This window comes from Galendromus occidentalis, unplaced genomic scaffold, assembly GCF_000255335.2.
Source record: "Galendromus occidentalis unplaced genomic scaffold, Mocc_1.1 scf7180000077456, whole genome shotgun sequence".
Classification (NCBI taxonomy): domain Eukaryota; kingdom Metazoa; phylum Arthropoda; class Arachnida; order Mesostigmata; family Phytoseiidae; genus Galendromus; species Galendromus occidentalis.
In genome coordinates, this window is record NW_003805444.1 from 406,455 (window position 1) to 418,184 (window position 11,730).

General features: G+C 50.4%; 2 protein-coding genes across 2 annotated transcripts; both read right to left on the reverse strand.

The window, feature by feature from the left end:
* Nucleotides 1-2,376: 2,376 nt before the first annotated feature.
* LOC100903842 (ATP-binding cassette sub-family A member 3-like) lies at nt 2,377-8,834 on the reverse strand. Its single transcript, XM_018639777.2, has 15 exons — nt 8,762-8,834; nt 7,947-8,680; nt 7,720-7,794; nt 7,484-7,619; nt 6,610-6,827; nt 6,384-6,501; nt 6,073-6,266; nt 5,793-5,972; nt 5,504-5,711; nt 5,305-5,405; nt 5,037-5,157; nt 4,512-4,877; nt 4,091-4,333; nt 3,117-4,012; nt 2,377-2,571 (listed from the first exon to the last, which is right to left on the reverse strand). Exons 2-15 carry the CDS (start codon nt 8,454-8,456, stop codon nt 2,377-2,379), a joined length of 3,561 nt encoding a protein of 1,186 aa, XP_018495293.2. The 5' UTR covers nt 8,457-8,680; nt 8,762-8,834.
* A 131-nt stretch (nt 8,835-8,965) lies between these two features.
* LOC108864342 (uncharacterized) lies at nt 8,966-10,669 on the reverse strand. Its single transcript, XM_018639778.1, has 6 exons — nt 10,555-10,669; nt 10,069-10,281; nt 9,721-9,977; nt 9,426-9,617; nt 9,112-9,346; nt 8,966-9,006 (listed from the first exon to the last, which is right to left on the reverse strand). The coding sequence occupies exons 1-6, from the start codon at nt 10,667-10,669 to the stop codon at nt 8,966-8,968; spliced, it is 1,053 nt and encodes a 350-aa protein (XP_018495294.1).
* Between the last annotated feature and the right edge of the window lie 1,061 nt (nt 10,670-11,730).

The window sequence follows — 11,730 nt, forward strand, 5'->3', positions numbered from 1 at the left end:
GCGTCAATTTTCTCCCAAGAACCCGGTAAGGCTATCGGCTCAGTTCGTGATAGTCAGGCTCTGACATAACACCCGGATTCTCCTGCACCTGCCGGTTCGTTTTGACAGGAAAACGCTGTCTACGAGCTAACGGCACTTGGTTAACATCCTTCGAGTCAAACTGCGGCATACTCGAAGGAGGATTCACCCCCTGTGCCCTACATCTTCAGCCAGTCGCATATTTCCCCTGACCCGGGCTCCCGCCTCCCGTTTCGAAAAGAGAATGTCGTCTGCCGCGCGCTTAACAGGTCGTCGTTTACCGCTCCGAACTCCCACGCAGGCCGAGAAATACCGCCAGACGTTTGAGTCATACGGAGGGTGCGATAAACTAGCTATGAACGATGAAAAACGCCGTGGCAACGATTCTGCAGGTTTAAAATGGGCTGAGTGAGAACCATCTGAGGAGCCACGCCGAACCGCGACTGGATTTTCTCCGCGGCTCCCTCAGCTCCGCTGATTGGCCCGTACCTCTTGATGCTAGGCTTCAGAGAAGCGAAAATGAATATATTGTCATTCCTACAATCCTCAAAAATCTCGATTCGCATTCAGAGGAACACGCTTCTACTGGGAAGGTCGAGCTGTCTCCTCTGAACGCTTGTAGTGCTCGCTGAGGAGCCTAATTACAAGAGCAGGTGTCTAGTGCGCTCTCGCCTCTCACGGTAGTCAACAGACACTGACGCTCGGCAGGATCGGGTGAGCCGAGGCTCTGACAATCGTTCGCTTCGGTGCTCCTCAAGGACTTCGGGATATCTTCATTGACAAAGCCCTCCAACGTGGTTCGCGCACTAAAGCTTCTCGCTCACCGCATGTCACAACACTGTCACTATGACTACCCCGTGTGTGAGACATAATCATGATACACTCATCCCTTGCTGGTCGCGGTCTGTCGGTGACTGACCTTGGTGATGTCTCATTCCAGAGATGTGCGAATCACCGAGCTTGCGAATCTGATTTCACTGAACAAAACCTTCCGAATTCGGATCCATCCTGTTCCTGTTAGCTACAAGTCAGCTGATGCCTTCAGCGGCTGAGCACTCACTGATGATTCTGATTCAAACGTCACCCCGCCATATGCCTGCCGCCAAGCGGAATTTTCGCCGACTTACGCCAGATGAAAGGGCTTTCGGAACTCCCTCAACTTCTGCAGACGAGAACTATCGGTTCTCTGCGGAACGGTCAGATAGAGCTCATGTTCCGTGCAACAGACACGATCAATCCATACGCTCCTCACAAATTATACTCGATGATATGCGGATCGTTCCGGCCATGAGCAGCTCCATGCAAGGTTTCACTTCCGAAAGGTTCTGGTCAGATAGATCCGCAATGTAATGGCGGCGAAAGGCGTAGGTCATCCCAGTGAGCGTTCGGAGGATGCATAAGCGTCTGTGAATTCGACCCGGACCCGCGGATATACTAAGTACTCACAGACGCATTCACAACACGATCACAATAGCGGCGAAAATCAATGAGTGCAGACTCATCTGTTGGAGTTGAGAATTTCTGTGATCCAGAGATGTGAGCAACCCAAAATCAGCACTCGTGGAACGAAGCGATTTTGTCATTCTCAACCGACACCCAATCAGGCTTCAGATATATGCCTAGCGAGTCGACGGTTCGACAAACGCGGAGAGATGATGACGAACTCACACAACTCCCAGAATCGGATGCGTCAGATTTCACAGCCACAACTGAGCTGATAGTTGGCAGATGAAACTCGAGAATCGCGCAGAAACCACACACTGTTTCGTGACCAAGCCTTTCCCGGGCTGTGCTGCCCATGCCAGTAACTTTTCCTGAAAGATTTGTTTCCATAACTGCGAGACGGGGAATCGTCCGTTCTAAAACGGGGATCGCGATGGCTTAGTCCTATGCCAAGGGAGTGTATTCTTGAGTGTATTCTTCATTGCCGGCAATGCCTACTCCGAGCTTGGAATCCGTTCAGCCGAGAAGTCTCTCAGAAACCTACGCGCGGGGGAGTGAGGTCGATTTCTGTGATTCCATGACAGATTCCCGTTTTTCGCTGGTATAAATCGATCAACTGATTTCCAAGCATGAATGCCGCATTTTCCCCGGAAGAATATCAGGTTGATTGATGGATTGAGACATCCTCCTTCTCCGTGCAGCTAGGTTTCATCATGAGCAATCGCACTCAGATGATGGCGGAGGCCTCAATATCTGCTCGACCGCAGCTCATAGCGGTCCGAGGAACCGCGATACCAAAGTGAGCCCAATGGTGAGCGAAGTTATTTCCGGCATCGGTATGGAACAAACTCTCGTTCTTAATTTCATCAAAGGGGATTGACGATTCTTCATTCTTAAGATATGATTAGCGTTCGATCACGACAATGTGCTCGAAATAGAGGTTCGCTCCTTCTTCGCCTCACCGAAGCTCAGGAATAGTTCTTGTAGAGTCGTGTCAGACACTTGAATATCCTCGATGTCGAGGGAGGAGTCTTCTCGCAGTCTCTGTACTTGCTCGAAAAGCTTGCTCCATTTGAGTGACTTGTCGTCGATGTGAAAGTGAAACAAGCTCTGCAACGGCGGAAAAGGAGGTTGGAAAATCTTCCAGCCCAGACGATCATCGATGACATCTGGCTAGCCGGAGCGCGGACGATTCAAGACGATAGAACTTCATCGATACGTAGTATGTAGGTGTCCTTCCTTATGGCGTCTAACAGGATGATGATGAGGCTGTTGTCGCCCTCTCCTGACCGATAATCGATTTTCAGCGGCGGGAGTCATTACTTATGGCTCATGCTACCGGAAATCGTATCATTGATCGCCCGACTACGAGGGAAAGGCTAGAGAGGGGTCGCACTAGCTCGCGCAGGAGATTCGTAGAGGTGTCCTTCAATGTGGGATGATCTCCGAAGACCTCCGTCACCAAAACCGTGTCAGTGTGATTCTCGTTGATGCTGTCAGTCAGTCTCAGAGTTTCGCGGAATGAGGTGGCTTCCTCATAACTCTCACACGGAGCTCATGCCCCGGGGTATCGAGAACATTCATTGGAGTTTCGGTAGGATGAGATATTCGGAGCGGTGAAGCTGAGGAGAGAGGGCCAGAGGGCGGGAACTCACCATGTAGCTCTTGTTCAGTTTACATTTGCCGTCGAACAAATTACTCATCGCGTGGTTGAGATCTTCCAGCATATTTTTTCGCTGCTTCTTCACTTTGACCTGAACGATGTAGCCACTTCCGTATCTCGATTTCAAATGCTGAGTAGAGCCTAAACATCGGAAGCTGCCTTTCACCATAATGGCTATACGGTCGCAGCGGGCCTCGCATACGTCCAGAGAATGCGAAGTTAACACTATGGCAGTGTTCAAGTCTTTCTGAACTCCGGCGAGCGTATGGAAAATTCTTCGCCGAGCTGTAGGGTCCACCCCGGCAGAAGGTTCATCCAAGAGCAAGATGAGTGGATTCCCAATCATCGCAAGGGCAAGCGAGAGCTTTCGCTTGCTCCCGCCACTGAACTCTTGTATCGTTTTGTCGATGTGAGGCAGAATATCGGCAGACCTTATCAACGTCCTCATAATCGTCTCGGAGTCAGGTTTCGGCACGGCTCGGAGCGCGCAGAAAAGTTCCAAAATTTCTCGGCCAGTCATATTCGCTAGTAAGGCATCGAATTGTGGACAGTATCCGATATTGCGTCGGAATTCGCGCCGGCGTCCCTTCAAATCGACGTTCTTGATGTATGCGTTTCCTCCAGATGTCGGGACATGGCCGGTGAGCATATCGAAAACAGTGCTCTTCCCAGCTCCATTCGTTCCCAGCAGGCCGAAACACTCATTACCGGTCACGTGAAACGATACGTTGTCGACAGCTTTGAATGTCCAGAAATATTTCGTCAGTTTGCTTGCCAGCAGCGTGTGCAGACCTGATTCACCCCTGCTGATGATGGCCTCTACTTCTCTTTCTTCTCTCAGGACGTCGTCATCTTTCCGACGGACATCGTTGGGCCTGTCGCCGACAGCTGGAAGGTGATGCTGTTAATCGATCATTGGGCCTGAAATTTGAGCTCCGAAAATGACTCAGCTGCACGGAGTCTTACAGTTCCCCGGCTGGGTAAGGGATCCGACGGGAGTCTCTCTCGAAAAGCTCCTCGAAAACGCGAAGAGACTTTCGACCATATAGTCATACAATCCTAAATCCGTCTCCATTAGCACCACGAGCAGCGTGCAAAGTCCTCCGACAGATAAAAGCGTCAGCATCTGATATCGAGCCCCATATACTGGATCCATCGAGAATGAACTCTGATATTCGATGCAGTAGCCGGAATCACTCCCCGAACACTCTGCGTAGCAATGATGATATATTAGTATCAATGATTTTAGCAATGATGACTTCCTTTACCAGATTATTTTATACAGATCCATTCCCTGAATTTTCGTAGGCACCGATCGGAGCCCGATTTGAGTGGGTGGAAGGGGAATCGCATGCATCGATTCTTCAAATATTGCGTCTCAACTCACGCTGGCAGCACGACGGCAAACCTCCGAAATTGCAGACGAGAGCGAGCTCGAAATCACTCGCTACTCCGCATACCTTCGCTGATATGCCATTCATGAGAATGCTGGTCATTCCCCAAGACGCAGAAAACGTTGGGTGAATCGAGGACATTTTCACCATGTAGGGTACATTCTTGAAAACCTCGACACCGAAGCCATAGTACAGAGCCTCAGAAATCGCTAGCACTAGGCCGGTGATCCCGACGGGAGCGACGTTCAAAGTCGTGAATGTTGACAACGCCGATGAAGGATCGGACCACAGGTTTGACAGGAGATACGATAGTGGTATCATTGCAGTCGAGTAGCATAAGAAAAGAGCGCACATGGCCACTGTAGGAATGAGATAGAACGTGACCGAGGAGAGCATCGCGATTTTCATGTGTTAGGTGATGACGTATCATTTTGTAGATCGTGAATTTCATGCATCGCGAAGGACTCAATCAGAAATGTACTCACAGAGAGCGTCTGGGCTTGTTGAGAAACACTCGCCTGGATTCTTGATGAACATCAGACCCAGAATAAGAGTTGCCACGGTTGTTTGAACCAAGATGTCGAAACAGAAATTCGAGAGATGGAACAAGGCTGGGTTCACTCCGGTCATCATTTGGATCTGAATACGGAGCCATGCCTCAAACATCCCAAGTTCCCTAATTCGCAATGTCGTCCGAGGAGCATTGAATATGATTGAGAGGGTTCCGATGCAAATCATACTTGGCCGGTCGGGAGGGAATAGGGAATATCGGAAACTGGGACTTACCAGTTTAGATTTCGTTTGTTTCTCGATGATTGGATATCCGATGGCAGGGCATGCCAAATAAGCAAACATTGCTGCCATTACGAAGGTTCCGAAGACTCGAACTGGATCGAGGTATTGCGTCAGGAGGACCAATTATCCAAACTCCTTCATAATTCACTGAGTATTCTTTGATCGAGTCAACAGACGTGCGTTGACCTACCTTGCAGCATCGTGATCATGAGATGCAGAGGCTTTACGGCTGGAATGGGCCAATTGCTCACGTCCACCTCGCTTTTCATCCCCGTGATCTTGCTCAAGGCGACTTTCTGCCATCTCGTCAACGCAACAGCACCCAAATGCTGCAGGTGTCCATTGAACCACAATCTATCGTCCGCCAGACCCACCGACCATTTGTTTCGGTACTCATCCTGAGAGATGTTTTCTAGATCTCTGAGCTAAGACAAACAACGCGACCCGTGTACCAGGGGAAGTTTTCACCTCACAACTACAAACTCACGCAGCTTGATGAGATGATCGTTGATGTCAGAGTCCAGATCCTTGAGGGTGAGGTCGAACTTCACGCCATGACTGACGAATTCGTCCCGTAGACGCGACAGGAAAAAGTCTTGGGGACCCGCTAGAAAGCCTTTAGTGAGCCCGAAGAGCCTCTTCATAGCATAGAGGAATTTCTGTATGTGGGATAGAGGTCACTCTTCCGGTCGGTCATCAATCGTTCGGAACCCCATGAGATCTCGGGATCTGAACGAGTCCCCACTCTGGAATACTCACGAAGGTCTCCTCACCCCTAATCACCATATCCATTACCGAACAGAACAGATAGCTCAACAGCATCGGCCACATCATGGAATACAAGAAATACTTCCATTCTCGCTTGAATGAATGGAATCGTTTCCACAGGAGACCTCGGAACTGCCGACAGATGCGGCTTATGCCCGTAAGGGGCTCGAACCGCGGCAAGCGTTCTGCGAGAGTTCGATCATCAGCGGATATACATTGCTGTCAAGACTGTTGTATAAGACTGCGGATGAGTAGCATGTGATTCCGATATATCGCATTCCCGAAACATGACACAGCATTACCGAATGATTCTTTCGTCGCCACGGGGTCGGCTCCAGCTTCCATCGCCGCCTCGTCCAGGTCTCCCACTTTGAGGAAAACATCTTCCATTGACGTGACCGAAGCACCAATGCTCACTATCTGAAATTTTCCTATGCCTTTCCATATCCGGACTCCTCGGACAGCTTCGAGCCAACTCGCAGCGCGGTCGCAGAGAGGGAGTAGATATAAGATCAGAACCGAGCTCACCCCCAAATCTTCTTTCCCTTCCTCCAGTCTCTTGAAGAGTTCGATCATCTTCGCATTCTTCGGGAAACCGATGTTAATTATGACTTCATAGCCCATTTCGGTCATCGATAAAGTTCTCCTGCCCGAGAGGCGGCCTAAAGCGTCTTTCACGGCCGAAAATATGGGAATCGAGTCGACTTCAGGTTTTTCTTTCGTCAGCCGGAGTTTGTAGCCAGTGTCTGGGTTTGAGCGAAAAAAAAACTTTCCCGGAACCGATTTTTCTGTTGTGGAAATAATCTCACTCTCTTCCCAGAGGAGCCATAATTCACAGAGCCTCCTCGGTCCCCTGATACCAAGAATCTCCTAGGAGAGGACATCCACGCTGATGGTCTTCGGCGCTTACGTCTCGCCTCAGAATGAGAGGGCCGTGTGCAGTTCGGCAAGGGCCGCCACAGCCTCCGGGATAAGCTCATGAGAAAGGATATATCGCCTCCGAAGCCACGGTAACGACCGGTTTACGATAGTCTGTTCCAAGTAACACCAAGTTCCGAACTCTGACCCATCAGGTCCCCCGAAGCTTGATAGGCTGAGAGCCCACCCAGCGAGCATCTTAGCACGTCGAGATCCCGCAGGGCTTCACATTTGCGTCCTCTGGATTTCCGTCCGGAGATCGTCCGGCTGTTCCTTACTGAATAGCCTCATTACTACAAACAGGCTGAAGCCGGCTTGCCGGTAGCAACGGTCTGTTGAAATCATCTTCGCTACCGAATTTTCCGAATGCGTATTCGGACCTCTCGAAACCCACCGAAATGAATCGTTCGTCGCTTGAAGAAGCGCACTGTAACGGAGTTCGTTGTTACGAGGCTCCACTGTATTCATGAAGGGTGTCACTCACCGAATTTACGCTTGAGGAACATGGGGGAACCTGCACACATGAGACGCCCTCTCGTCAAGAGAATCACGCGATCCGCGAGGACGTCTGCTTCTTCCATATGATGAGTAGTCATCAATATCGTCCGTCTCTTCCGCTCCTGTTGAGGATGCACGTGATTCCCATGTAGCAATAATTGATTGAGATTGGGAGCATATCATAGTGCCCTTCCGGAAGACATAAAATTCCAGTTCCAGAACCTCTTGGAGGAAGCCCCAGACGAAATGCCGAGCCTCGGGATCCAGGCCAGAGCTCGGCTCATCGAGGATAAGGATCTGCGGATATGTCATCGTTCATTTCAAACCCTCATTGCCTGCCGAGTATCCTTGGCCTTTTATGGGGACCACTGGAGGAATGCCCGTGCGGTCCACCAGGTGCCCTGACGCTTTTATTATTGTCGTGATCGACGATCCGAAACCGACTGTACCCGACTTCCGCCGATCATCGCGTTGGCGAGGCTGAGTTTCCTTTTCATGCCTCCAGAGAGGTTAGCAGCGAGATCGTGACGTTTGGCGAGCAAATCCACCTTTCGCAGAATGACTCTGCATTCTTCGTCTATAGGTCCGACTGAGCCTTTCAGTTTGGCGAAGAATAGGAGGTGCTCTTCGACAGTGAGGTAGTCGAAGAGAACATTGTGCTGAGGGCACAGACCGATGTCCTGCCGAGCTTTTTTCGTCTCTCTCAGGACGCTATGATCATTTATGAAAATGTCGCCTTCCGATGGCGGGAACAAACCAGTGATTATGTTCATGGCTGTTGTTTTCCCTGCGCCATTGTGGCCCAACAGGACCGTGATCTGATTCCGGTACAATTCAAGAGACAGATTGTCCACTGCTTTCACCTTGTCGAAGCTGTGACTGACGCTCACGAGTCGAATGACTGGGGACCCGGCGTCCGCCGAAACTTGTTCTATCATATCCGATTGCTGACGCCGCATGTCGGTGTCCCTGGTCGATGCGGGGTCTTTCGTACATGGAGGCTACAAAAATAATCGAGGACTTCTCGGTATCCCATACTGCCAAGGATTTATGGCGTCAATGTAGAGCACTATCGAGAGCCAGAGTACCCAAGAGAAAGCTTGAGTCACGAGCAGCGAGCCTAGGCTGACATTCATGTCAGCTTCGGGAGGTGTAAACAGATTGCTCCATCGACTTCCTCGCCCTGGAATGGCACAGAGATAGCACGCTTTCACTCGCAGAAATTTGGAGAAATTATTGAGGAAGAGGAATCTTCGAGACCCACCATTTGCCTCAAACCAGAACATCACCTTGAGGCACCAGGCTAATCCATGTGTGGGTATCATGGACGAAGCAAAAATTTTCGATCTCGAAACGTGAGACCCGGTATCAAAGTCGCCGAACAACTTCGAGAATGAATAGTGGGCCAGGGTTAAATAAACCAACACAGCGAAGGAGCCGGCTTTCGCTTTAGAGACAAGGGCGATAGTCACTGTTTCTCGCAATGATTGGAATAGCCATAAAATATATCTGCACGTGAAATCATGCTCGATCATGGGGATCGGCTGCGAAGTGCGACGCGATAAGAGCGTATCGTTGATCACTCTTGAATAAGCACACTGCGGAGGGGCTTACCTGTTGGGCAGATGACAGTTACCAGTAGCACGACTAAGAGTGTTCCAATCACGAAGAAAAGCAGTATGGTCAGGACCAATGTCGGAGCGGAAGTGTCGAATGACGGAATCTGATTGAAGCCGCCGCAGAGCTGGTAGGTCGAGATCATGCAGAGGGGCAGTCCGATTCCGAGACCAACGCACATCGCGCTAGTCCAATAGACTGTGTCAGAGAGACCCATCATGCGCATCAATTCCTACAAGAGGGTTCCCATGCTATCCCGATATTCGTTTTTTCGGTCTACCGGCACGCCAATCTGGATTTCGCACGCTCACCCTGATGCGGCTCTCTTTGTCTTCGATAATGTTCTTGCAGAAGTTCACAAAGAATCCCATATAGCCTAGGGTTCCCAGCGTGAGAACGGCGTGATAAGTCATCTGTTGAACTTTCGATGATTTCGGGGGAACATAAGTCCTTCCCGAGGGGAACGGTTGCAGGATCGGCATGAAGAACTTATTCGCGTCTGGCTGTACAAGAGGTACATTTGAAGGTTATTTCCGAAAGATCTCAGCGACTTCGTCGAAGCTCATTGTTCGGATAAACTCCTACAAACGGAACTCTGGAGCTGACCATGAAATATCTGACGTGTTCTCTAAATATTCGAATCATGACGGACGCCTCTCTATGCGTTTCCTGGAGAGAGGTCATGGAGAGGAATCGAGCCAAGGGGCTCTGGCTCAAACTGCTAGGCAACGGAGGGAAACGCAAGGTATATCGTAGCTCTGCCGGAGCAGGAGTGTCGGGGAAATAGATGGCCATGACCGTCTCGGTTTCATTCCCGGATAGGTACTTCTCCAGGGCAGATTGAGATGGAAATCGCTTGATGGCTGCAGGAAAAGGATTTGACCTCGAACTTCTTTCGGTCTAGTGGATCTCTTGTCACGAGTCGGCAGGATTATTGTGCGGAACACCACTCACCATTCGAATTCTGGGCCAAGAAGGCATTCTTGACGATTGAGTCCGAATAATCGTTCTCTGGAGCATACAGAACTCCGACCATGTCTGAACCGTATAGCTTATATTTTCCCTCGTACGGTCCGAGCGCCTCATGATACTGTGCTTCGGTCCAGAAACCACTGGTTTGATTGGCGAAAATCGGAGGTATTTTCCCTCTCGCACTCTGCAGGACAACTGAAAGGTTCCATTAAGAGGTGACTCGGTATTTTCAGCTTGCTATTTTCTCAATCAAGTTTTCGGAGAGGTATCCGGACACCCCAGATCCCCGCCCCAGTCGACGGTCTCTTCCGTTTCCAATGAAAAGGAGAAAATTCTCCTTGGATGCCCGAGGTTGACTCGGGAGAGGACGATGAGCGGGGCCAGAGAGTAGAGGATAGTATCAGCGCGGAGCGACTATCAGGGGATTCTTGATATACACCCAATTCGAAGTTTCTTCGAGCTACTCACCCACGAGGGCGATCGGGATCATGAATTCAATCAGGGTCGCGACGGGATGTCTCTTGAGCTTCCGAATGCATACGTCCTTCTGGAAAAGGGCCCATAATTGTCTCACGGCTGACATGCCGTTCACGTCGAGATCGGGTGCACTCGGCGCCGGAGGGGAGATGCTCACAGTGTCGAGAATCACTATTGGGAGCTTCCTTGTTTTTTTGCTTCACAGAATACAAATTCCGTCCCGAGTCCACAATTCGAACTCCTCGTCGATGAAGTTGTTCGTCGAACCTCGACATGCGATTAGCATGATCGATACCCGCGTATCAACGGAGCTCTGTGCAAACTCCGATGACTCCGGAAGTCTCCGGAAGCGGCACCGATCTTCTGTTGCGAAGACCAAGATCTGCCGCATACTGAGGTCGGCAACGCGTCATATCGGAGAGCGTCGCGGGTTCTCGACCTACGAGCAATGGACTCTATGTGACGGAAAAAGGGGCACACGGAACGACCGAAGGAAATCTAGCCCCGTAAAGAATTGAGGAAGGCTTATACACCATTCGATCAGCTGAGAGAGGGAGCGTTGGGATCTGCTTGAGGATCAGATCAGTTCTGGGCCTACGCTACAGGGGTTCTCCCGGTATGGAATCTCCGAACCCAAGGTGGTCCGAAGCTCCGTCGCAGTATCGACCGCTTTGAAATTTGATTCTGCGAGGCGACTGTCCCAGATCAACATATCCGGCAGATTCTTATCGATCCATGCCGTGAAACCTGTTCATATTAGTGTCTTCAAGTTCCGAAACCAGTGCCGATTCGACAGACGCGAGAAAGTTTTCATTGCTCCTGAGCACATCTCCTGTCAATGGATATCGAAGGCGATGAGAGCCGGGCCCTCCGAAACTGAAAGGGCTTCAAGGGAGGATAATAATCAACGGAGGGCTTATGTATCTCATGGCGGCGTGGAACCTCCGTCCGTGGAACTCTCTAAGGTTTCGCGAAGAGCTCCGCCGGAAGCACAACTTCGTGCTACATGGGGGGAAATCGCCTATCGGCGCGCTAAAAGGAGTTCACCGACAACCGATGATATAGCGAGAACAAACACTCCCGCTGGGTATGCTTTTTTCCAAGTAAAACTTTTTTTCCAAGAGGAAGCTCGCTTCACTGAAAAAGCAATCTGACAAATCTGATCCA

What these genes read in the sequence shown, in the direction of transcription:
- LOC100903842 (XM_018639777.2), bottom strand. Translation starts at nt 8,456, where the DNA reads ATGCGGCGTCAGCAATCGGATATGATAGAACAAGTTTCGGCGGACGCC. An exon ending in TCATCAAGCTGCGTGAGTTT is followed by an intron (nt 5,712 to 5,792) that starts GTAGTTGTGAGG and finishes AACATCTCTCAG; the next exon opens with GATGAGTACCGAAACAAATG. An exon ending in GATGTTCATCAAGAATCCAG is followed by an intron (nt 4,878 to 5,036) that starts GCGAGTGTTTCT and finishes TCATTCCTACAG; the next exon opens with TGGCCATGTGCGCTCTTTTC.
- LOC108864342 (XM_018639778.1), bottom strand. Translation starts at nt 10,669, where the DNA reads ATGTCAGCCGTGAGACAATTATGGGCCCTTTTCCAGAAGGACGTATGC. An exon ending in ACAAAGAGAGCCGCATCAGG is followed by an intron (nt 9,347 to 9,425) that starts GTGAGCGTGCGA and finishes ACCCTCTTGTAG; the next exon opens with GAATTGATGCGCATGATGGG. An exon ending in AACTGTCATCTGCCCAACAG is followed by an intron (nt 9,007 to 9,111) that starts GTAAGCCCCTCC and finishes TTTCACGTGCAG; the next exon opens with ATATATTTTATGGCTATTCC.